Raw genomic sequence first — 25821 nt, forward strand, 5'->3', positions numbered from 1 at the left:
ACCCGGCCATTGAATGACCTTGTGCCTAACACACCTGCGTCGACACACCTGACTTTTTTAGTGCTGTAACACAGCTGGGTTTATAGGCTTTGTCAGCGCTCTTGACATCCCCAGCAATCACATGACTTAGTCCCTGTCAGGACAGGAGGAGGGCGAAGTCTGCCTTGGACACGGGTAGATTGTGTTCACTGTAATGCCGGCTCCAGTTGGAATATTGGTTTGACCAGGGTCATTCGCTGTAAGAAGATAGACAGACAGTGTCATGTGCAGTGCAGTCTTACTGTTTGTGCATGTCTGAAGCTGAATCAGATCAATCATGAAGGTACAGCAGCCTAGCTACATTATGATCTGACAGGCTGTTCATCACTTTGCCTGATGATCACCTCAGCTCATGGATAACCCTTTTTGAAATAGGATTTCCATATAAACTGAAGCATAACTTCAACGGGCATGTATCAGGTTTTCAATACGCAGCCATTTTACTAGAACCCCTAATCGTAAATCAACCCTTGTATCACATTGACGTTGTCAGAGTTGGTGTTTAGACTGTAGATGTCTTGTGTTTTTAATGGATATGATATCCTCACTTTTACCCTCCTAAATCTGGTGACCCGCCAAGGAGCGACATGGGCGAACACACTTGGTTCACTGGGTGAGTGCCGTCATTCCCCACCGGAGGATGGACGCAGTCGTTGGTGTCATTTGAGCAGTGCCACACATTGGCATACTGTTATTGTTGTTTCTATTGAGATAATGTGGCATTAATTCACCTGTATGCTTGTGTGACCTCAGCTTTGTTGTACAGTGTGTTTGGGGGTGGTCATCGAGAAGGCACGGGGAGCAGAGGATGACATCAACACTGTTGCTGCTGGGATTATGACAGGCATGCTGTACAAGTCCACAGGCTGGTAGAGGTACTTTTATTTTTTTTACAGTACAATAGCTGGCTGGATAGTACGATGTTGAATGCAGAACGGGAAAATCCGATTTCCGCTCTGGAAACATTTCCTCACGTCTCCTCACCCACACAAAGAAACAAAGACCGAGCCCTGGCTCACATTTCATTTACTTTTTGCATTTCAGGTCAATTGTGGGAAAAAAAATCCCATTGTTCTCATACAGTAGAACCAGTCACTCACTGTTTTCACTGATGTGAATGAAGTATTGAAAATATGCAGAGGTCAGGCCTTCGTCAAATTGAACATAATAGTCAGACAGCCGTGTTAGTGTTTTTGAGTAGCTAATACTGGATAGATCTATACAAGGATGAAAGGTTGAGGATCAGTAAGTGATCTGTTAATGATTGATACACCTGCTGCTTATTGGATTCAAAAACAAAATCTGCCCTCTGTCCAGTGGATGCATAGCCTCGCGTAGCCAGACCTTGGGCTGTAGCATTCAAAGATTGCGGAAGTGAGTGAGTGAGTGAGTGAGTGAGTGAGTGAGAGAGAGAGAGAGTGAGAGAGAGAGAGAGAGAGAGAGAGAGGATAAAAACTTTTAGATTTTTCCCCCCAGCGTATTCTTTTTAGAGGAAGCTAACAGAAAATACCAATCTAGGACTTTCTGGTTTGGTCGACCAGGAAAACCTGATGGTTTATCTCAATGGTTAAACAGGTTTTGACATGCTTCTAATTTTCCTTGTAGATTCCACTTAAAACTCCACTCAGATGTCTGCATGTGATTGAAAGAGGTGGTTGCAGACACCACTTCCTGGTTAGACTGATGACAGGTTCAGAGGGTTTGGTGGGAGGGACAGTAGGCTGTAATTGCCAGATGTTGTTATCATATAGACCGTATCTAGACAGGACACCCCTCTGCTGCCAACATTTCCCAGCATGCCTCGCACCAAATTCACGAGGGGAAGGTTTTCGAAAGCTCGCACTGGACTACACTGCTATATCACTGGGAGGGAGGTGCGTGGGTACAACATCAGCCAAAGGGGTATAAGGACACCCCACTAAATACACAACCTTGGGATCAACAACAGGTTTCGGCTTTAAAGAGTTTATATACTGCTAAGGTTGTCACATGAACACTGCTCCCCTGTCCGAGTTGACGCCGTGGGTTTTCTTTACCAGACAACTATTATTTCTGGTCTGAACATGCTCGAAACTCGTCAAGCAGACATACTGTCTGTCACATTTTAAACGTTAGACTCACATGTAGCCTCTGTAAAATCTTTCCCTTTCTGACTTTTTATGGTACAAAACAAAGTCTAGTTATGCTACTTTTTTCAAGGGTGATTTACTCTTGTTTATATTCTCTCCATCTGTGTTAAAGCCCTGTTGTAAAAAAAACTAAAAAACAAGTGGTTTTGATCACACGTCATTGAAGCTGTGCTGCTGAGTCAAATGTCAAACTAAGACCATGGTCGTAATATCTCTGTCACTGATATGTTCAACATCTAGATTTCCACTCGTGCAATGTGTCCATTGGAAATGAATCAAGTGAAGAGGTGCCTGTTTCCAGTTAGGGTTTGTCTTGTCTAGACCAGAGTCATTTATCTCTGTATGGCCCTGACCTTCACCAGTAGGAACACTCAGATGGAATCTGATCAACATAAAAAAAAGAAAAGATTATGGACTGACATTTGTATGACTTGCTTACACACGTCACTAAACCTTGCAGGAGAACGTCTAGACATACAGATCATTTCTTACGTCCATTAGGGAAGTAGGATAAACATAGCTAGTTGGGCTTTTTGTTGTTGTCCTGAGGCAACTGGCATCCAACCTGCATAATTGTAACATTATCCCATTGTGCTGATGCCTCTGCTGACTGAGTCTGCCTCCCATTCAATTTGGTTTCAGACTAGTGGTTCATTGAGAAGTCTCTTAATAGTAGTGGTAGTGATTCACACAGCGTCATAGTGGGATATGAATAACAATCCTGACACACACAGATGAAAATAAATGTTTTGTATCTAGCTACAGTGCCCAACCCAATCACATAGCCTAATATGAAGGGATCTTCATTCTTTTAGAACAATCCCCTGGTGCATACGGCGTATGGAAATGATCCAAAAGCAGTTCAATGTAGTGTTTTTGACAATGACAGCATGTTTTGCATTCTCCTTGCATCAGTGCTCTGCTCCCATGGTTGTGGGCTCCCTTGTGTGGGTAATTGGGGTGTTGTAATTCAAGCAACCTCTCTGTCTTCCTGCCATGGTGACATAAGCACCCCTACTGCATCACACACACTTATCTAGGGGCTGCTGGTTGTGGGTGTGGGCCTGTGGCTGCAGTACGAGAGAACTTATCAGTCTTATCCCTTACCGCTGTATGTGGCCAGGGACAGCCAACCATGCTGATACTCGGCTCTCCTGATACACTCTGAAGACGTGTTGGGTCTGCCTTTGCTTCTGCATGCCCATAGCAATGGCTTCTCATTGAGATGCTTTGCCATTCAAACCTGATCCTGAACTTCTCTAATCCAAAGTTAAATCTAGAATTGACTTCCTATTTCGCAAAAAAGCATCCTTCGCTCATGCTGCCAAACATACCCTCGTAAAACTGACCATTCTACCGATCCTCGACTTCGGCGATGTCATTTACAAAATAGCCTCCAATACCCTACTCAATAAACTGGATGCAGTATATCACAGTGCCATCCGTTTTGTCACCAAAGCCCCATATACTACCCACCACTGCGACCTGTACGCTCTCGTTGGCTGGCCCTCGCTTCATACTCGTCGCCAAACCCACTGGCTCCAGGTCATCTACAAGACCCTGCTAGGTGAAGTCTCCCCTTATCTCAGCTCGCTGGTCACCATAGCAGCACCCAGCTGTAGCACGCGCTCCAGCAGGTATATCTCTCTGGTCACCCCCAAAGCCAATTCCTCCTTTGGCCGTCTCTCCTTCCAGTTCTCTGCTGCCAATGACTGGAACAAACTACAAAAATCTCTGAAACTGGAAACACTTATCTCCCTCACTAGTTTTAAGCACCAGGTGTCAGAGCAGCTCACAGATCACTGCACCTGTACATAGCCCATCTATAATTTAGCCTAAACAACTACCTCTTCCCCTACTGTATTTATTTATTTAGCTCCTTTGCACCCCATTATTTCTATTTCTATTTTGCACTTTCTTCCACTACAAATCTACCTTTCCAGTGTTTTACTTGCTATATTGTATTTACTTTGCCACCATGGCCTTTTTTGCCTTTACCTCCCTTATCTCACCTCATTTGCTCACATTGTATTTAGACTTATTTTTCTACTGTATTATTGACTGTATGTTTGTTTTACTCCATGTGTAACTCTGTTGTTGTATGTGTCGAACTGCTTTGCTTTATCTTGGCCAAGTCGCAATTGTAAATGAGAACTTGTTCTCAACTTGCCTACCTGGTTAAATAAAGGTGAAATAAAAAAAATAAAAACTGTAAGCTGATCCCATGTACTTTCCTATGTATCTATGTGAAATCATGCTTAGTGCTGATGATTTACACCATCGTGGTAACTGTCACTCAACCCCGCCTGGCGCATAGGGCATCGTGTTAACTAGGGTTCCATTAACCAATGAAGACATATCCCACTGTTGCCGTTAGCTGTGTGTACTTTCCAGGTTCCATAGGCGTGTGCAAATTCCCACCAACAAACTGTCCTTTTACAATGCCTTTGTCAAGAGTCAATGTTGAATGTAGACTGTGGAAACATACCTCATGTCTTTGTTCTATTGTGGCTGTGTGAGGGGGATGGTCAGCTGGCAGGTGCTAGATGTCTCTGTGGTACTAGAATTCCATTCTTTAATCCTTCACTGTTTATAAGTCAGTGCATGATATTGTTGGCTTTATCAGTGTAGGCTGGTTAGATTTGACTTGTGTGATTGACAGTTTTTTAAAAAATTTATAGGGGGTGTACATGGACCAGCGGGAGGGGGCCTGGCCGGCCTGGCTCTGTCAGCTCTCTATATAACTGGGACCACCTGAAGGGAAACCCTCCCACCCGCTACTGAGCCCGGCACTGCTGGAACACGGACCAGTCAAAACATTTCCCCAAATATATCTTGATTCCTTTGTAGACATATCCTCCCTTTCCGTAATAACTTGTTCTCTTGTCCCTGATTGGGTACCTGAGTTAGGCCCCTAAGTTTGCATGAAAGGGTGGCCAGAGGTCTGGAAGATGTGTCAAGCGTTAGACCTAGTTTATGCTGTAATGCACATCAACGCTGCACATTCTGATGTGTATCAATTTGTTGCTGGTGTTAGGATTCATTGCTGTGAATATCTGATCAACTGCCTAAGTGCAGTTCAGGGAAAAGCTGTGCAGTCTGTAAATGTCACGTTGAATCAGTATTATTGACTGAATTGAATGTTGTTGCAAAGATTGAATGCTGTCTTACTGAAGTGAGAGGTGGAGTTGCTTCCTATGGATGTCTACATAACAAGTATCTCATTCCATAACTTTGCATGTGGTAATTTGCTAATGTTTGCTTTATTATTCCAAGAGAACGTTACTGTTAATTTTATTAAACTAAGGGAACATATCAATGTCCTGCTTTCTATAAAATGTATGATTTCCTTTATCAGTAATGTCTTATCAAGCCAGCTTGTCATTTCACCTGACTTGCACAAAAGATGTAAAAACAGGAAAGAGGCTCAAGTCTGTTCTGCTCATCACTGTAAACAAATCTCAGAAGTTATTTTGCTTTGATTGCTGTTTCAAAGGTTGCAGTCATTGAGTTCAATCATATTTGACACTGATCTGTGTATCATAGCATGTTGAATTAGATTGGTCCTCACATTGATTTACTTGTGACAGGTTTTGCTACATGAAGTTTCTGCAGTTCCAGAAAAAAAAATGGTAATGAGGCAAAGTTAACCCATTTGTCTCTACAGTCTTGGCACGGTTCTAATATTGGTCGAAAACCCTTTAAAATAGATTGAAATCAGTTTTCAGAGTCTAGAACACTTGCAGCAGTTGTAGGGTATTCAAGAAATGTGGGCTATGCACTTCTTGACTCAACCCATTTCAGTGAGGGGGTGTCTGAGTAGATATAGGCCATAGGTTGAGGCCGTCACATGCACAGGCAGGGAGAAACAAAGACGCCTGTGCATCGAGTTCAGAGTATGGTTGATCTATGGCCAATGTCTGTCATCGGTAATCGTGGGAAGACTGGTGAAACTTGGTCTGACATGGCTTATCTAATCCACAATAGTTGGGTACACAACGCCGTTGTGACAGCAGCAAATATTGGTTAATGCTTCACTGTGCATTTCTCCAGACCAACTGCCCATGCTTGCAACTTGGTTTGGGCAATAAAAAGAAGTTCAAACACTTGATTTAGGAAAGAAGTCCAACAACAGAACTCAAGGTGTTGTTTTTATTAAGAGTTAAATATGGTACAGGTACAACAGCAGAGAAAGTTAGACACGCGATCATATGGATAGTACTTTATGGTAATATGTTAAAAATCAGCAGGGAAAAAACAATATTAGAAGCATTCATCAAGCACCATTGTTTCTCCTCTCCTACCCAACTCCCCATTGCACTTCAAGAGCCATGTACAAATACCTTTGGTTTACCCACTATGGAGAGACATCTATAGAGGTAATATGCAGAAAGACATATCGGTGGTTATCAACACAAAGTGTTATTTTTGATAGGTTCTACTGTGATTACGCAGTAGTCGTTTGCTTCAGCCAATCAAAAGTCATTTCAATGGAATTACTATACTGGGCACAACGTTTTCAGCTTGCATATTTGCAACATGAAAAAAAAAAAAATCAACTCTTGCACAGCAGTGATACAATTTCAACACACAGGTGATACAGGACAGGAAAACCACCACTGTTTTCACAACGTATCCACTAAATACAATGAAGCAAACTTGAGGCACATAAACCAGAGTTATGGTAGTACGATAAAGGTAGATGTATTGGTCATGGAAAACTCCTTTAGGTTAAGCTTGTAATTCAGATGACTATTTTGAAGCCATTTCAGAGAGAGCTATACTGGTGTTTAAGACAAAGTAATATTTCACCAGATCGGAAGAAAACATACTAGGAAATAGAAATCAAAGTGTAGCTTATATGACCTGATAGTCTTATTTGAGTATGGGGGGGGAAACTAGATATACCCACAGCGCATAGTTAGACTGATGGAATTCTGTGAATATCACTAGTGATGTATACCTGACAACTCTTTACCGCATTCCATAAAAAGGGTTTCTTAAAATATGGTTGATTAAAATAAAATTTCACCTCCCTCAAACCAAACATTCATGTATTGAGCTGGTACTTTCTCAAGAATAAAGATTCTCAAAATCACATTGCGAGTTCGCTTTAGATCCAAGAGCCCATCTTGTTAGCTTGACATTGAAAACGCTATGATTATAGAAGACAAATTCAAAAAAATCCAGATGGCAGTACGTCCACAAACCCCAGTCTCTACTTCAGACCAGAGGCACATCTCAGAGAGAGAGGGAGGGGAGAAAGAGACCCAGACGAGCATTGGAGGAAAAAGTAAATCAAGACATTGTGTGCGACGATCAGCATTAAAGTGGCTCCACAATAGAATCCTAAAAATCTCCTCAAAAAGCTACTGGTTACAGCTTTTACATCTGGAAAAGAAAATAAAGAATTCAGGAACAAATAATTAACAAATTGGTTTTCAGATAAATATGAATGCCTATTGAGATTCTTACCTGTATAGGTGCCCGGTGTAGCCACTTCTCTTGGTCTCCACCGATTTTCATACAGGAAAATAGATCACATACTGTGGGAGGGGAAAGTCGCTCCTGAAATCAGACCAAGGAACACAGTATTGTGAGTATGACCCAGCTTTAGCTTGAGGCTAAAAAAGATTCACTGGTTAACCAGTGGTTGAGAGATTTCAAAACTAAAGAATGCAAAGACTACTGTGAGTTTTTCCAATCAGTTCATTATACGTCGCCTTACCTGAGCATTGGCCCGCTTGCGTAGAAGCCACTTGTCTTCTGGTTCTGTGCTGGGTTGCTCCTTTGTGCTCTCCTGTCTCAGTGTGACAGCAGTGCTACTGTGGGTCTTCTCAGGTAAGACCCAGCACTCTGGCTTCAGTGGTATGCTGAAGGGGTTCACCCACTTGGGGCCTTTGATCTGGGAGCTGTGTTCTACCCTGCTGGCCTTCTCCTCCCCCTGGGAGGCTGGTTGAGACACACAGGCTGAGAGGGATAAGGCTTGGGACGTGGGGCCTATGGTCTTGTCAGGCTTTCTAGGGTAGAGCCAGGCATCCAGGATTCCCTGAACCTTCTGTTCTTGCTCTTGGTGGTAGAGGGTGGACTGCTTGCTGGGGTTGTTTTTGTCCACCGAGACCCCGTTCTTGTCCCGACCCTCCTTCTTGAGGAGCCAGGTGGAGAGGGCCTCTTTGCCGCAGTTCTCATCACACACACACTGGGAGAAGCTGGCGCAGGACTCGTTGGCTTTGCAGGACTGCTGGCCTGGAATGGCCTGCTGCAGCCAGTTGTCTACAGGGCTGGGTGTCTGGGGTGTGTTTGGGGTCTGGGGTGTGGTGGCAGCAGAGGTGGGGGTGGTTTTCAGGCACAAGAGTTTACCCAGGTTCTCAATCTCCACGGACTTGTCACAGCAAGAGCCGCAGTCTGATTTGATCAGCCAATCGCTAGCGATGAAGCCCTCCTGGAAAGGCTTGAAGACCTGGGGTGTGTTGGGGGTCTGGGGTGTGGTGGCAGCAGAGGTGGGGGTGGTTTTCAGGCACAAGAGTTTACCCAGGTTCTCAATCTCCACGGACTTGTCACAGCAAGAGCCGCAGTCTGATTTGAGCAGCCAATCGCTAGCGTAGAAGCCCTCCTGGAAAGGCTTGAAGACCTGCTTCCACCTGTCAACATCAGAGGCCTGGCAGCTCTCGCTGGTGGTCTCCTTGGCGATAGTAGCTGGGGTGATGAGCCAGTCACTCAGTTTCTCCATCTCTGCCCTCTCTTCCTCCTCCAGAGCCATGTCTAACTCAGACTCATCAATCTTCTCGATGGAGAAGGTTGAGCTGCTGCTGGTGCTACAGATACTGTTGGTTCTCTCTCTGATGGGAGTCTCCTCCTTCAGCAGCCACAGCTCCAGGTCCATCAGGTGGCCCCAGGACTTGTGGAAGTCAAAGGGGGCCTTAGGGGAGGATGACTGGACGACAGAGGAAAGAGAAAAAAAACATGACCTTTTTGACTTTGTGATAGTCTGGGTATAAATTGGACCAAATGTTTTTCATGTGAAAATAGATGTAATTAAATATTTGTTTTTCTAGGAGCAGAGTCTAGATAAATTATAAGCAACAAGAAAATGTATTTCGCGTCTTCTGGTCTCACCTGAATATCCCTGCGGGGGATCAACCAATCCTGTGGGTTCTTGCTTGCCTGGTATCCAACTGGGGTCGTCGTCACTGGACGGTTTCCAAGGAGCCAGTCGGAAAGCGGTGCAGACTCCACCCTCTACATATAAGAAAACAAACAGGCGTGCATGTCAGTACAGTGCATTTCCTTGTGACTGAGGACTCCATGCATGTAGAACCAAAGGAATCACAACTTCACATGGAAAGGGTCTGTGACATCATGGTACAAACCTGTTTCTTAGCTGCGATTGGACAGCTCTGCTGAAGCCAAGGTTGCTCGCTAGTATTACATTTTTCAGGGACAATATTCAGCACGGGTCCTACTTCCATGTGCTGGGGAGGGAGAAAGGGAAGTTATGAACATTCTATCCACAGTTAAATGACGTGGGAGATGTCAGCGTTTTATGTAAACCGTAACCACAGATTGAGGAACTAGGGCCACAAGGCAGTCAGCGAGGAAAGCATAACCAATACCTTCACCGTGTTGTTCTCAAACGGCAATTCCCAAGATTCCCCCCAGAATATTGATAAGATGCAACTGTATACCTTCATAGAACATGGGACTGTATACATGGGAAATCTTTTCTAAGACTCTTTCCTTGACGACAACTGATATATCAATTTACATGTCTAAATCTTATGAAATATACCTTTAACATTTACACGTTCACAAAGACTGGCAATGAGTACAGTTTTATGCCTCAGTGTTCAGAGGAGTTAGTTGCAAACCTCCATTAAGAGCAGATGCGGGCAGGGTGACAGAAGAGGCTCAACCGGTAAACACACAGCCAAAGTTTAAACTTCTCAAATCAACATCGGGCTAAATCAGGTCTGAAGTGAATTTTGTTAGTAAGGTGTGTGTGTGTGTAATTCTGCTTGTAGCTCACAGAGGATCACGTACCTGGGTGGCAATGGTTCCAAAGGAGGTAATGGCCTGACGCAGGGAACGAGTATCAGCCTGGAAGCTCATCTCAGGGGTTTCCTCAGGAGTCAAGTTCAGGGAAGATAACCTGAACACACAGAAGTAGACATTTCAGCCCGCCCTCCCACAGTTAACTACATCTACCTACTTACACATGCCAAACTTCAGGTTCTAACAACTATGCCCAAGTTAATTATAGAGATATAATGGAAGAAAATACTGAAAGACTGACATGATTGCTCAAGCGCCATGACTTAAACACCAACTGTAAACAATAGTTGTGAATGCTGACTCCCAAATTACATTCAATTCAAGACAGAGGCCATTCTGGCGGCTCTTACTTTTCCATGCAGCTGGTGAGCTGGTTGGCCAGATTGTTGCTGTTGGAGTTCGCTAGCTGATGAATGAGAATGTCAAACTGGCCTCGGAGCTGTGGGCAGAAGAGAGGGAGAGAAAAGGACAAGATCAGACATGACACCAGTAACATGACAAGGTCAAAAGAGACTAAATGGAACTTGATCTTCAGAGGTTTCTGAGCAGACACTGTGCAGTGCAGATATTGTGTTGTGCTGCAGACATGGTGGTACTACTCACACAGTGAAGCTGATGCAGCTGCGCCTGCAGAGCCTCTCCCTTTAGCTGCTCCACAAGGTCAATCTGCTCCAGCAGCCACACCTCACGGGAGCGCATAAACTCCAGGTGTCTGCTGATAGAGGTGTGAAGCTGGGACTTCACCTGTAAAAATGAGAAGAGAAATGAACAAATTAGATTGCAAAAAATAAATAATTATATATATTTCAAAAAAAAGACCTGCATACACACAAACACACTGCCAAGTCATGGCTGGGAGATATCGCTCTGCTGCTGAAGCTAAGCAAGGTCAGACCCACAAACAAGACGGCACAATGACCTATACACCCATCAGAAGTCTGATTCTAGCCTCCTACACAGTCAACTACTATACCCACGTCAAAGAGTAAGGGAAAACACCTTTGCTTTTACCTATTCCTCTGCTGGGTAGTCAGAAAAGGGCTGGATAATTCTCTAAGATGCAGTGAGACGTGAGCTGCTGCTGCAGTAGTGGATCCTCCGCAGACTGCAGTGACCTGCCCTCTCCCTGCTACTGCCTTATAAAGGCGGGTCAAGGAAACTATCCGGTGGTCATGTTTCAATTGTTGGCCTCTCCGGTCCCTCTGCTCATCCTCATCACGAGCCACATACTAGTCATTAAAAATGTGGTCACGTCAGGAGGACAAAGACCCGTTTTATCACAGCTCAAAAGACCCATTTTAACACCACAGCTCTAACAGGGCTTTGCATATCTGCCACAGTTATGACATACAATAATGCCATGGATCAGTTTGTGGGGAACTAATGACTACCCTGCCATGTTTTCTAGGCTTCCCAGCACATCAAAACATACACGCCCTATACCCATCTGCCTTCCTTAAGCCTGTGGTGACTAACCATGTTGCTTGTCCTAAATCCCTGAAAACCACTGTGTTTACAGCATAGAGCCCATTGCATCAAAATCAAATCAAATGTTATTGCTCACATAGACATATTTAGCAGATGTTATTGCAGGTGTAGCGAAATGCTCGTATGAGCCCGGCTGTGTGCTCCTGACATAACCGGAGCACAGACTGACCCAGTGGGGGTTCCTTCTGATCCACTAGAATGGGGTCAACCCTGGGTGGACCACGGGGCTGTAAGAGGGTCCCCTGGTGGCTTACTCACCTCTCTGGAGTTGTCCTTGAGCTGGGCCTCAGCCCTCGTCACCCCACCAATGGCCTCCTCCAACTGAGAGCGGGCCTGCACACACTGCCTGAGGGTGGCCTTCTCTTGCTCCTCCACAAGAGACATTCTGCAGAGACACAGTTTTTGTTACAGGGTTAGAATGCTGGAAAGAAAACACGAAAAAAAATGCTGTTCTTTCTAAAGATCTAAATCCTCCCTTGGTTCAGTGAGCCACTGTCTGCTTTCAGGGATCAACTGAGCCGAATGGGGGTGCTCGAACAATCAAGTTCATTGCCTATACACAAATAAAGCAAATGCTAGTCTATTTAATGCACGAGTATGGAAATATTGTACCGTCAGCACTGAGGTTCAATTTCTGTTCCCTTATATGTTGAAACCAACACATCCACTCTCACTTTCCTGCTTTCTTTCCCCTTTCACTTCTGCTTTACATCCCTTAACACGAAGAAACAATTTGGGGGGAAATAAGTATCAGACGTGAGAAATTAAACATGGTGCACACACTCCCATCACAGTACTCATTTGTCATTGTGACCACCAACAGGTATAACTACAGTGACCGATCAGGGTCCACGCTCCACAGGGAGATGGGCCTAGTGTGCTTCAAAATATACTGAGTGCTGTATACTGTAATCATTTACCTGTGTGGAGTCACTTTTTTATGCATTTTTTAATTTAACTAGGCAAGTCAGTTAAGAACAAATTCTTATTTACAATGACGGCCTACACCAGCCAAACCCGGACGACACTGGGCCAAATTGTGCGCCGCCCTATGGGACTCCCAATCACGGCCGGATGTGATACTGCCTGGAATCGAACCAGGGTGTCTGTAGTGACGCCTCTAACCCTGAGATGCAGTGCCTTAGACCGCTGTGCCACTCGGGAGCAATGACTGAGGTCAATTTTAGCAAGGGAATTAAGTTAAAAGGAATATTTAGGCCTATTAGTTCTGAATTGGTCTCATGGCTTGTTGTTAACTCGATCTTTACACCAGCTTTCAGGTCTCTCACATGACATCCCTCACAGGCATAATGGAGCCCACAACAAAACCCCATCCTAAAATTGCTACTCAATCACTACCTGCCATACCCATTTTGCTGGGCTTTTGACAGACAACAATGGACAACTTATAGTGAATGTTCAGCATGCCCTCTAGGTCAGGTTTTCCCAAACTCAGTCCTGGAACACCTCCCCCGCTGGGTGCACATTTTGATTTTTGCCCTAGGACTTCACAGCTAATTCAAATAATCAAAGCTTGACAAGTTGGATATCATGATGAGTTGATGATTTGGTCCTGGGGGGGAAATAAACGGTAAACAAACAATGTGATTAGATGTGTTGCAAAATACAGGTCCAGAATCAGACCGGATGCCCATCATTGATTTCACAGATCACCTCAAAATCAACAAGTGGGGTTACTCTTGGTTGTATTTGAATAAAGGTTCAATAAATAAATGTTAAACTGAGACCCCAGTGTTAAACTATAGGCCTAAGCAAGTATTTCAATGCAGCTTAAAATTTAGGGATAAAATCTCACTCCCACTTAAAACACTTCCCTTTCTATACATCCATCCATGTGAGTGCTTGTTCAAGCAGCTGACATAGGATTTATTCAACTTTAAGGATCAAGCTGCAAAGTTACTGAAATGCACTGTTAAACATCACAGTAAAACGTAAGAGTTAGAATTCACATATGTTAGTACACTTTCAACCATATATAAAAACAGTACCTTGCAACAAAGTAACTGATACAAATGTCAGCTTTAGAGACTTGTTTAATCGTTTGTTAAGAGTAAAAGTAACGGTCTCCAGGACCGGGCAGCTTGCTTTTACTCTTTCTTTAGTCATTAGGAGACGACGACACACATTTAAAGGTATTTCTCATGTTAAAAATAGCACCGTCTTCGACAATTAACCGGTTGGTCAATACACGTGTTAGGGTTTAAAATGTCATGTAACATTAGCTCAGGTAAAATGGAGGAGTTCGTCTCTACATGGCTTGAATCGTCAAGGCTGGCTATGCAAGAGCCGGCAAAAAAATTACGTATTCTTGAAAATCAGCCGTACAAAGCCAACCAAACTCCAAGGTCATAGCTACCTCATGTTATGGAATGTCCAGCGATATCTGTCCGTTTTAATCCGCCGATGTTGCTCCCTTCTCTCATAAACAAAGGATAGCAGTGTAATTGTTCGCTTTCATGATTTATCGTGCAACGAACCACGGCTGATCGCTTCGTCATTGGCTGAGTTTCCTTCAGAGCCTACGTTCAATCGACCACCATCATGCCGCGTTCAAATAAAATGGGAACTCGGAAATCTCTGACTTCCGACTTCCAGACGTTCAAACAAATTAGAACTAGATCACACTGGGAAAGTAGATTTGAACGGTCATCCAACTCGGGCCTCTTTCTAGAGCTCCGACTTTCCGACCTGATTCAAATCAAATGGATTTATATAGCCCTTCTTACATCAGCTGAAGATCGCTAACGTCGAGATATGGGCCACGTATTTTTCCGAGTTCCCAGATGTTTTGAACGCGGCATAAGTCTCGCATTCCGCACGTACACCACGAATAGGAAAACAAGGGCCCTTCAAAGGCGGTTCTAAGACCGCAAAGCGAATACTTGTCAGCATTTTTCCTTTTGTCAGTCACACCAAAGAAATGCAGAGCAGGCACGGGCGCGTTAACCACACAAATAATGATTTGGCTCATTGGCTGGCTGTAATAAAATTACTTACTGTCTTTATTAAGACAATGTGAAGAACTCGTCTATTGTAAATCCCAAAGCAATCAAGTGAATTCGACATTTCTTGACATTGTAATAACAAACAATAACAATTTCCATGTAGGCAACACACTTGCAAAGTTACCAGTGAGGGTCCGTCCAAGTTACAGGCTGCCATCCCCAGAAAGTGGGTTCAGTGTTAACTATAGCGATACATTGTATCGTGTAATGTTAACTAGTTAATATGTTTTGGTAATCAGGAAGTTGCCCATCACTGTGTGTGTCCATAGATAGACAACTTTCACAATCATATGTTGACAATCTGCTACTGTGGGGTGGGGTCTTCCTAGCCCAACATGTACTATTTTAAGGAACCTACTGTTACTCCTTAAAGTCCAAGAGGTAGACTGGCTCTGGCAGCCAAAACAGCCACATACTTCATCTAAACGTGAATCGATTCTCAATTGCAATACGGTTCTAGAAACATAAAGCCCTATACTTTCATATCACATCCAAATAATTTCACAAATGCAAAATATACACTTACTGTACACTGTTTTAACCGGATTTATCACAGTTGCAGTTGACAGTATTTTTTCAGTGACAACACGTTTCTGGCGGCCTTCGAATCCCTCATGGTGTGCCCGATTTTGTTTTAAATGCGGACTCACATTTATTTAGGTATTGTGTTGGGAAGAAAAGTGCAATCACCACCTTGAAAGATTAGGAGCTCAATTCAATCCAACACGCATTGCAGTATTTACAAAGTAACTTTTTCCCCAATGTCAAATGATATCACAGATTGGTCTTGGGTAGTGTATAAACATGTAAAACTACAACCTGGGCCACCCCTCATAAGTATGCTTTCACTTTTAAGAATTAGAAGTGTGTGGGCACGGGATGAATATTGTAAATAAAGGATAAAAAAACATCTTCCCCATGTCGGATTAGATCTCACAATAATCGAACTATGAGCCAACTGTTTTTTAATATTGCGGAAAGATTGTTGCTTCCCATTGTAATTGTTTGCATCATTTCCAATCCCCCATATATTTTTGGGGTATATATATATATATATATATATATATATATATATATATATATATATACATACATACATACACACACACACACACACACACACACATATTATTCCCCGCAAACCCTACCACCCCTCCCCCAATTGGAGTAAACGAATAAACAATAACACCTAGGCTTCTACCTTCAGTTTATACATATTATACACATTTTACAGACAATCTAATTTACAATAGTTATATTTCGTTTGTTTTTAGTCCTTCCTCTATTTCTGATGTCCATCCAGTTTGATTTCTATTTGTACCTGTGCTATTTCACAACATTTCTGAACCTATATACATTTTACAGACCGTATGTTTTACATTGGTTATCTTGTTGTTATTAGTCCCACCCTTCAGCTCCATTCAACCCCTCCCATCTATCGCTTAACACCATCCATTTTGGATTTCTATTTGCCAACTGTGCTGCGATGCTTCACAAAATGACTGAACCTTTCTATTATCATAGCTTCAACAGATTGTAAATGAAAGATAAACCTTATTATATTATTGATTGACTGACTATGACTTTTAAAATCACCCAGTATTGCTATCTGCAGCGTTAGTTCTAGGTAAATGTTGCAATTCTTGTGGAAGGTAGCCTAGTGGTTGCAAGATCGAATCCCCGAGCTGACAAGGTGAAAAAAAAAGCTGTCCCTCTGCCTCTGAACAAAGGAACACACTGTTCCTAGGCCGTTATTGAAAATAAGAATTTGCTCTTAAATGACTTGCCTAGTTAAATAAAGGTATAAAATAAAAATTCCAGGACCTGTGACCAAAAACGAGCTATTTTTGGACAGTACCAAAATAAATGCCTCCTCACAGCAAAATCTGCAGAGCTGGGAAGATTTTATCCCATATATACATTGTATCCCCCATTCTATTGGTTGCAAGAATTTTGTACAATCATTTAAATTGAAAAATTCAAAGTTTTGAATCCAGCGTTGTTTTGCATGTCAATTCATAAACCATGTGCCATGGAATAGGTACATCGAAAATCTCTTCCCAACTATTTTGAAATTAATATGGCACAGCTGTCAATTTTTTGGTCCTTAAAACCTGTTGGTGCTAGGGGGCAGTATTTGCACGGCCGGATAAAAAACGTACCCGATTTAAACTGGTTACTACTCTTGCCCAGAAACGAGAATATGCATATAATTAGTAGATTTGGATAGAAAACACTCTAAAGTTTCTAAAACTGTTTGAATGGTGTCTGTGAGTATAACAGAACTCATATGGCAGGCCAAAACCTGAGAAGATTCCATACAGGAAGTGCCCTGTCTGACAATTTGTTATCCTTCTAGGGCATCTCTATCAAAAATACAGCATCTCTGCTGTAACGTGACATTTTCTAAGGCTTCCATTGGCTCTCAGAAGGTGCCAGAAAGTGGAACGACATCTCTGCAGTCTCTGGGCGAAAAAAAGCAGGAGTTTTTGTGAGTGGTCAGGCTGAGAACAGTGACACTGATGTGCGCGCCCACGAGGACTCCATGTTTTTCTTTCAGTATATGAATGAATATAACGTCGCCCGGTTGGAATATTAACGCTATTCGAAGTACGGTAATGGAATATTTTGAATTTTGTTGTCACGAAATGTGCCCGCGCGTCACCCTTCGGTGACACCGCGATTGCATAAAGGAGATCTGTATCTATAATTCTTAAAATAATTATGTATTTTGTGAACATTAATCGTGAGTAATTAAGTAAATTCACCGGAAGTTTGCGGTGGGTATGCTAGTTCTGAACATCACATGCTAATGTAAAAAGCTGTTTTTTTTATATAAATATGAACTTGATTGAACAAAACATGCATGTATTGTATAACATAATGTCCTAGGAGTGTCATCTGATGAAGATCATCAAAGGTTAGTGCTGCATTTAGCTGTGGTTTTGGTTTTTGTGACATATATGCATGCTTTGAAAATGGCTGTGTGATTATTTTTGGCAGGGTACTCTCCTGACATAATCTAATGTTTTGCTTTCGCTGTAAAGCCTTTTTGAAATCGGACAGTGTGGTTAGATTAACGAGAGTCTTGTCTTTAAATGGTGTAAAATAGTCATATGTTTGAGAAATTGAAGTTATAGCATTTATGAGGTATTTGTATTTCGCGCCACGCAATTCCACTGGCTGTTGACTAGGGTGGGACGCAAGCATCCAGTTATCATCCAGTAGGCTTTGATTAAATTTCCAATATCCTCACCCAAATTCTGTAAGCCAACTGTTTTAGCAGACTGCACCACCAATCAGTCATAGCAGTTTGGGAAAAAATACAAGTTGACATGACCACCATTATAATCTAGCTCTAAATATATAATCCTCATAGCCTACATCTTTTTTTTTACTTTGTCAAAGCACAAATGTGTATGAAGCAGGAAACAAAAATGTTGAATTTGGTCATATGCGTAAATGTGCCTATTGTGCAACGTCAGTAGTCTAGTCAAGGATACATCATGAAAATTATATTGGCACACTCCACTTACCAAGGCCATTGCCAAATAAGGCACGCTGTTACCTGCTTTTATAGTAAGCCTTGAGGTGGTACCAACCAGCACATCTAGAAAGGAGTGTATTTCATACCGAACACCTTCTCAAGGTGCCTCTACATCACGATTTCAATGGCAGAGTTTAACTGCTAGGGGCAAAGAGAGCTAGATTTACTACTAAAATATAATCACTTTGCAACGAACTGTAATGAAGACCAGAGTTGATGTGTCTCACTATAACTAAAGCCTAAATCTGTTTTCCAATTTAAAAAAAAATACATTTCAGGAAAGTTACTCTTTAACAAAACTCCCCCCATACAGGAGACATCTTCCTCCAATGACTTACTGAATGTGTCTTTTTTATTTTATTTACCTAAGCAAGTCAGTTAAGAACAAATTCTTATTTACAATGACGGCCTACCTCGGTCAAACTCTAACCCGGACAACGCTGGGCCAATTGTGCTCTACCCTACGGGACTCCCAATCACGGCCGGTTGTGATACAGCCTGGAATCGAACCAGGGTCTGTAGTAACGCCTCTAGCACTGAGATGCAGTGCCTTAGACCGCTGCGCCACTCAGGAGCTATAATGGAACTTATAGTCATGATCAACGGCTAGGGTCTTCCAATCTACAAGATGTGCCATCAATTACACGCATGATCAGGCCACACACACAGCATCGGAGCTTCACAAGCCAAGGTAGCTAGCTAATGATTTGCCTCATTTCTAGCTAACTACCTAGCTACAAATGCAATGCCTTCAGAGAATTTTGAACCCCTTCACTGCTTCCACATTTTGTTGTGTTGCAGCCGGAATTGAACATTTATTAAATTGATTTTTTCCCCTCACCCACCTACACACACACACAATACCCCATATAATGACAAAGTGAAAACATTTATTGAAAATGAAATGCATAAACATTTCATTTACATAAGTATGCACACCCCTGAGTCAATACATTGTCTGAGTCTTTCTGGGAAAGTCTAAGTGCTTTTCACACCTGTATTGGAGAATATTTGCCCATTATTCTTTTCAAAATGCTTCAAGCCATGTCAAAATAGTTGTTTATCATTGCTAGAAAACCATTTAAGTCTTGCCATAGATTTACAAGGAGATTTAAGTCAAAACTGTAACTCGGCCACTCAGGAACCTTCACTGTCTTCTTGGTAAGCAACTCCAGTGTAGATTTGGCTTTGAGTTTTAGGTTATTGTCCTCCTGAAATGTGCATTCCTCTCCCAGTGTCTGGTGGAAAGCAGACTGAGCCAGGTTTTCCAATAGGATTTTGCCTGTATTACTTTAGTGCCTTGCTGCAAACAGGATGGATGTTTTGGACAGGGTTTTCGTTAGCCGGTAAAAGTCGACTTTTGGTCGATTAAAAAAAGAGGAAAGCCGATAAATGAAATTGTTGCCAGGCGGGGAAAAAATGTGATGGTAATACCAGTCGATGCGCTCCTACATCAAAGGCAAATATACTTCATAGGCTAATAAATCCTCAAGCTGCTTGTAACTCTGTGTCGAGTGTGTTTGTTTTTATTTTTACTCATGCAAAAGACACGAGGTCCTCACCCATAAGGGCCCTCAAAAGGGACTGGGAAAAATTGGTGAAGATTATCCCCGTTTCCACTATGCCTGCCGAGAGGTGATTCTTTCTCCAAAACAGAGTGAAGACGGCCTCAAGATCGCGGCTTCTTGAGGACATAGTAACGAGGCTAATGAGCATCGCAAGCTGCTCCAAGAATTTGGACAGGTTTGACTTCCCAACAGCAGCAGCTCACTGAGCAGGCCAAGGTCCGCAGAAAACACAAGTAAATTAGAGGCAAATTATTGTGTTCGTCAGGCCTGGCTATCAACTCTGCTTCCACCCTAGGCAAGATTAACATATGCCACCGTGTCATGTATAGTATAAAGATTTGGAATCGATTGATTGACTTGAGTAATGATGTGTATCATGCGTAATTAATGTATTTTAGTTATGCTACTGAATAAGCTCTTGGAAACATCGTTGCCAACTTTTCACATCGGAGTTACAATGTTGCAATCACTAGGCAGCCAACTGCCTATAGTAAGAAACAGAGTTGTTATCAATAAGCCACGTATAGCACACATGAGTCACAACCCAAAGACATTTATTAACATCATCCAGTAGAACTATAAAAATAGTGAGAATTTGAGCTTCGGAAATAAGTGCGCTTCATTTCACAGGAGCATTGTAAAATAAAAGTTCTCTCAATGAACCAGCCTTAACGAACCCTAGTTTTGGAATATTTTTATTCTGTACAGACTTCCTTCTTTGCACTGTGTCAATTAGGTTAGTATTGTGGAGTAACTACTAGATGTGTGCCGAGTAGTCGGACAAAACGAGTATCGTAACGGATATGGGACATTTTCTGGATACGATTACGAACAGGGTATTTTTTTTATTATTATTAGTGATCAGAAAAAAGTAAGCACACATCTTTCTCATGTCAGTCAGTCAAGTGAGGTGCTAATTGGTTTAAATAACTCAACTGGCTAGTTTGTTTGTAAAGAGAAGAGTACATTGATCCTGCTGCTCTGATTGGATATAGTAAAGCTGCATTTGGCTTCATAATTTCACCCCCTCACTTTCACTTCTCTGTTGCGGTCTGTTGGGTTCTAACTTGAAATATCCTTATTCATGTTAACATATTAGAACTGGCTGTATGCAAATTTACTGAAAGTTTACATTCTGTCAGAACATGTTATGGTTAAATCTCATGTACCCTATGGAGTGGAGAAGGGCAACGTCTGGTTTCAGTCACTGATAAGGTATGACAGCTGTGAGTTAGGGAGGAGTGAGGAATGTGGGTCGAGGTCAGGTCAGATATTGTGAGGAGGAACAGTCCTATGACATACACACATAGGAGCCAGGGCCATGCCTACACCAATGAGAGGAACATGGCTGTATAGATGTGTAAGGAGTTTTATTTTACCGGTACCTTTATTTAACTAGGCAAGTCAGTTAAGAACAAATTCTTATTTACAATGACAGTCTAGGAACAGTGGGTTAACTGCCTTGTTCAGGGGCAGAATGACAGATTTGTACCTTGTCAGCTTGGGAAGTTGATCTTGCAACTTTTTGGTTACTAGTCCAACGCTCTAACCACTAGGCTACGCTGCCGCCCCAAAGTTGACTCTGACCAGTAGAGGGTGTAAATATATGTGTGGAAACATGTTGAACACTTTACTCAAGCCATTTAAGCTTTTGATTTTGAATGAATTTGTAAAAATTTCAAAAAACAGAATTACACTTAGACATAATGGGTTATTGTCCATAGGACAGTCAAACAAATACCAATTGAAATCTACTTTAAATTCAGGCTGTAACAACAAAATGTGGGAAAAAGTAAAAGGATATGAATACTTAGTGAAGGCACTGTATAAAAATCAAGTTGATCTACTGTATAGCTAGATAGCGATGTGCCCATGTGTCACATACCCTTTTTGTTTGACACCAGGCCTCAAACGATACCCCGATAAAGTTTTTTGGCTAACACTTTCGGTTATTACCCGCATGTGTTAGCTAGCTAGCTAGTATAATTAATCAAATGCAGTCTCCTGACTGGTTCATATTTCTTGAGTTTGCTCAATGAAGTATGAATACTTTGAGGCAATTCATGAGTCTCGACATAGAACCCGTCGGGTGATTGGTTGAGCCTTCTTGAGTGCGTGACGTCTCACACATGCGCTACAGAGCCATCTGTTTAGCTAGCTCGCACTACCGGCATGAGCAGTTAGCACCAGCCAAACAACAAGCCCACCAATTGTTATTTTTACCTTAACACAAACGGTCTAGTATGTGTTGCTTGGCGCAGCGGTTTAAGGCACTGCATCTCAGTGCTAGCGGCGTCACTACAGACCCTGGTTAAATTCCAGGCTGTATCACAACCAACCGTGAATGGGAGTACCATAGTGCGGCCCACAATTGGCCCAGCGTTGTCCGGGTTAGGCCATCATTGTAAATAAGAATTCGTTCTTAACTGACTTGCCTAGTTGAAAATAATAATAATGAGCAAGTTAACCCAAATGTTTCAAAGAATAGGTCATGCGTCCAGTGCCTGGCCAGTGATCTAACTAGCTACATTTCAGTAATTAGTTATCCTCCTAGATATGGTCACTGGATACACTAGCTGAGTTGAACACATTTGTCTAAAAACAGACTAGTAGCCAGTTGTTGCTGCCCAAGGTGGCCCATTGGCTCCTGGATACTATGCTATGTCCACATAACCATGTGTATGTGGCCAATAAATTTGGATGAGCTCCCGTGTCTAGCTAATGTCGCGAATTAGCATTTTGCAAGCTTGCTAGCTGAGCTGTTTTATAAGAAAAGCGGATGATATGAAGCAAACACTGTAGTTAGCTAGCACGCTCTCCTCTGCGACAATATATTAATGTCAGATTCGTATTATAATTCATGTTAACTGTAATTGAAGATGGTGGTTACTACTGGATTCAGATCCGATGGAGATAAATTGTCCGCCATGTTTTGGAAAGGGCTCAGCCTCAAGGAAACTCAACCAATCGACTCATGAAATTCCCCCTGGTCATGGCTTTTGTCAAATTAACGTCAGATTTGACTTTTTGTAGCAGTTTAGGAGAATTAGCTTAAAGCTAGGAGAAGGGTCAAATCTACTTCTGACGTTAATTTGATAAAAGCTGGATCCCATCTAGGCATGAACATAACTTTCGCGCGCTGACGTGGTTAGCGAGCGGAGCTAACGTTAGCCAACTGAATATTTTCAAAACCTTTTAGCTAAATGCCACCGACCGCACCTACCTTTCCCCCTTGTATTGCACTCTTGACTTTGAATACATCGACGTATATAGCTAAGTTAGCTAGCTGTTTTAAAATATAATTTAAAAACAACCTAGAGTCAACTGCTCTTTCTTCTCCCCGGTAAAACGTCCCGTGTCAGGGTCGTAACTAGTTAGAACAGCAACAAAGTCATACACCCAGCTATTTCTACAATGTATCTTCTTAAAATCTGATTTTAAACCTAACATTAACCCTTACCTTAACAACACTGCTGACCTAAACTTAAATGTAGACAAAACACACCAAAAAAAAGTGTTTTCTTGATTTTAAATTTGGACTTTGTGGCTGTAATATCTAGTGGAAACATAATGTGTGGGGCAAAATGACAGATTGTCTCGCACGGAAATCTCTCGCGATAGTTGTACCACTACAAATAAGTGTTTATGCTTTGCTGCTATCTAGAGGTCATATTTTTTATGTCTCTACATTAATTAGATCAGTAGGTAGGGCAGGCTGACACGAATGAAAGCACTGAGCTACTACTATATAATAAAAACAGATGAAAGGGGTTAGTTATCATAATATTTGCTGGACTATTGTATGTACAGGTATGTATGACATTGATAGTTATAGTTTTGGCCAATTGTCAGCTACTTCACCGAAATGCATTTGTGGAGATTATTATTAGGATGAGGGTGGGATCATAGAAAGGATATGAGAAAATACAATTTTATTTGTCACATGTGCTGAATACAACAGGTGTGGATTTAACCCCCTAGAATATATGCCTGGTTCTACTAAGCTAACATATGGAATTGTTTTAAAATAGTCATAGACAAAGGAGATGATTGTGGACTACAGGAAAAAGAGGACCGAGCAGGCCACCATTCTCATCGACAGGGCTGCAGTGGAGCAGGTAATGAGCTTCAAGATCCTTGGTGTACACAACACCAACAAACTAACATGGTCCAAGCACACCAAGACAGTCGTGAAGAGGGCACAACAAAACCTATCCCCCTCAGGAGACTGAAAAGATTTGGCATGGTTCCTTAGATCCTCAAAAGGTTCTACCGCTGCACCATCGAGAGCATCCTGACTGGTTGCATCACTGCCTGGTATGGCAACAGCTCGGCCTCCGACCGCAAGGCACTACAGAGGGTAGTGTGAACGGCACAGTACATCACTGGGCCAAGCTTCCTGCCATCCAGGACCTTTATACCAGGCGGTGTCAGAGGAAGGTCCAAAAAATGTTAAGACTCCAGCCACCCTAGTCATAGACTGTTCTCTCTGCTACTGCACGGCAAGCGCTAAGAGCGCCAAGTCTAGGTCCAAGAGGATTCTAAACAGCTTCTACCTCCAAGCCATAACACTCCTGAACACCTAATCAAATGGCTACCCAGACTATTTACATTTACCCCCCTCTTTTACACCACTGCTACACTCTGTTGTTATCATCTATGCAGTCACTTTAATAACTCCACATGTACACTACGTTCAAAAGTTTGGGGTCACTTAGAAATTTCCTTGTTCTTGAAAAAACAACAACATTTTTTGTCCATTAGAATAACATCAAATTCATCAGAAATACAGTGTAGACATTGTTAATGTTGTAAATGACTATTGTAGCTGGAAACAGCTGATTTTGTTTATGGAATATCTACATAGGCATACAGAGGCCCATTATCAGCAACCATCACTCCTGTGTTCCATTGGCACGTTGTGTTAGCTAATCCAAGTTTATAATTTTAAAAGGCTAATTGATCATTAGAAAACCCTTTTGCAATTAAGATCTCGCTTTTCTTAAAAAAATAAGGACATTTTTAAGTGACCCTTAACTTTTGAACGGTAGTGTACATATTACCTCAACTAACCGGTGCCCCCGCACATTGACTCCGGTACCGGTGCCCCCCTGTATATAGCCGAGCTATTGTTATTTTACTGCTGCTCTTTAATTACTTGTTACTTTTATTTCTTATTCTTATCCGTATATTTTTAAACTGCATTGTTGGTTAGGGGCTTGTAAGTAAGCATTTCACTGTAAGGTCTACACCAGTTGTATTCGGCGCATGTGACTAATACAATTGTATTTTATTTGATACCAAGGATCATTTAGTCAGTGGCATAGAGTACTTAAGTAAAAATATTTAAAATACTATTTAAGTAGTTTTTGGGAGTATTTGTACTTTACTTTAATATTTCTATTTTTGACTACTTTCCTCGACACTCAAAGTACTCGTTACATTTTGAATACTTAGCAGGACAGAAAAATGGTCAAATTCACACACTTATCAAGAGAACATCCCTGATGACTTTGATCAATAAACACAAATGCTTAGTTTGTAAAGATGTCTGAGTGTTGGAGTGTGACCCTGGCTATCCGTAAATAAATAAAAACCAAGAAAATGGTGCCGTCTGATTTGATTAATATAAGGAATTTGAATGATTTATACTTTTACTTTTGATACTTAAGTATATTTAAAACCAAATACTTTTAGACTTTTACTCAAGTAGTATTTTACTGGGTGACTTTCACTTTTACTTGAGCCATTTTCTATTAAGGTATCTCAACATTTACTCAAATATGACAATACCTTTTCCACCACCGTAGCTATTTAATTTAGAATTTTAGGACCCCAAACGCATTGAATAACAGATTCACTAAGACCGCACTCAATGAGTTGTATACGTCCATAAGCAAACAGGAAAACGCTCATCCAGAGGCGGTGGCCAGGGACTTTAATGCAGGGAAACTCAAATCCGTTTTACCTCA

General features: G+C 42.0%; 1 protein-coding gene across 4 annotated transcripts; it reads right to left on the bottom strand.

The window, feature by feature from the left end:
* Nucleotides 1–6306: 6306 nt before the first annotated feature.
* Nucleotides 6307–23407, bottom strand: ncoa4 (nuclear receptor coactivator 4). Of its 4 annotated transcripts, none has more exons than XM_014154093.3 (10): nucleotides 23310–23407; nucleotides 11967–12093; nucleotides 10824–10964; nucleotides 10571–10659; nucleotides 10209–10317; nucleotides 9539–9640; nucleotides 9285–9407; nucleotides 7897–9102; nucleotides 7644–7736; nucleotides 6307–7559 (listed from the first exon to the last, which is right to left on the bottom strand). In XM_014154093.3, exons 2-10 carry the CDS (start codon nucleotides 12090–12092, stop codon nucleotides 7554–7556), a joined length of 1995 nt encoding a protein of 664 aa, XP_014009568.3. In that variant the 5' UTR covers nucleotide 12093; nucleotides 23310–23407; the 3' UTR covers nucleotides 6307–7553. The 4 variants fall into 4 exon arrangements, with proteins under 4 accessions (XP_014009568.3, XP_014009566.3, XP_014009569.3 ...); XM_014154091.3 differs by lacking the exon at nucleotides 23310–23407 and adding an exon at nucleotides 23073–23221; XM_014154094.3 differs by lacking the exon at nucleotides 23310–23407 and adding an exon at nucleotides 23164–23219.
* Nucleotides 23408–25821: the final 2414 nt, after the last annotated feature.

This window comes from Salmo salar, chromosome 18, assembly GCF_965601325.2.
Source record: "Salmo salar chromosome 18, fSalSal1, whole genome shotgun sequence".
NCBI lineage: Eukaryota > Metazoa > Chordata > Actinopteri > Salmoniformes > Salmonidae > Salmo > Salmo salar.

Coding starts and splice junctions, on each gene's coding strand:
- ncoa4 (XM_014154091.3), bottom strand. CDS start 23,110: ATGTATTCAAAGTCAAGAGTGCAATACAAGGGGGAAAG. Junction 12,094..23,072: donor GTGCAATACAAGGGGGAAAG/GTAGGTGCGGTC, acceptor GTGTCTCTGCAG/AATGTCTCTTGTGGAGGAGC. Junction 9,103..9,284: donor TCCCCCGCAGGGATATTCAG/GTGAGACCAGAA, acceptor TCTGTCGTCCAG/TCATCCTCCCCTAAGGCCCC.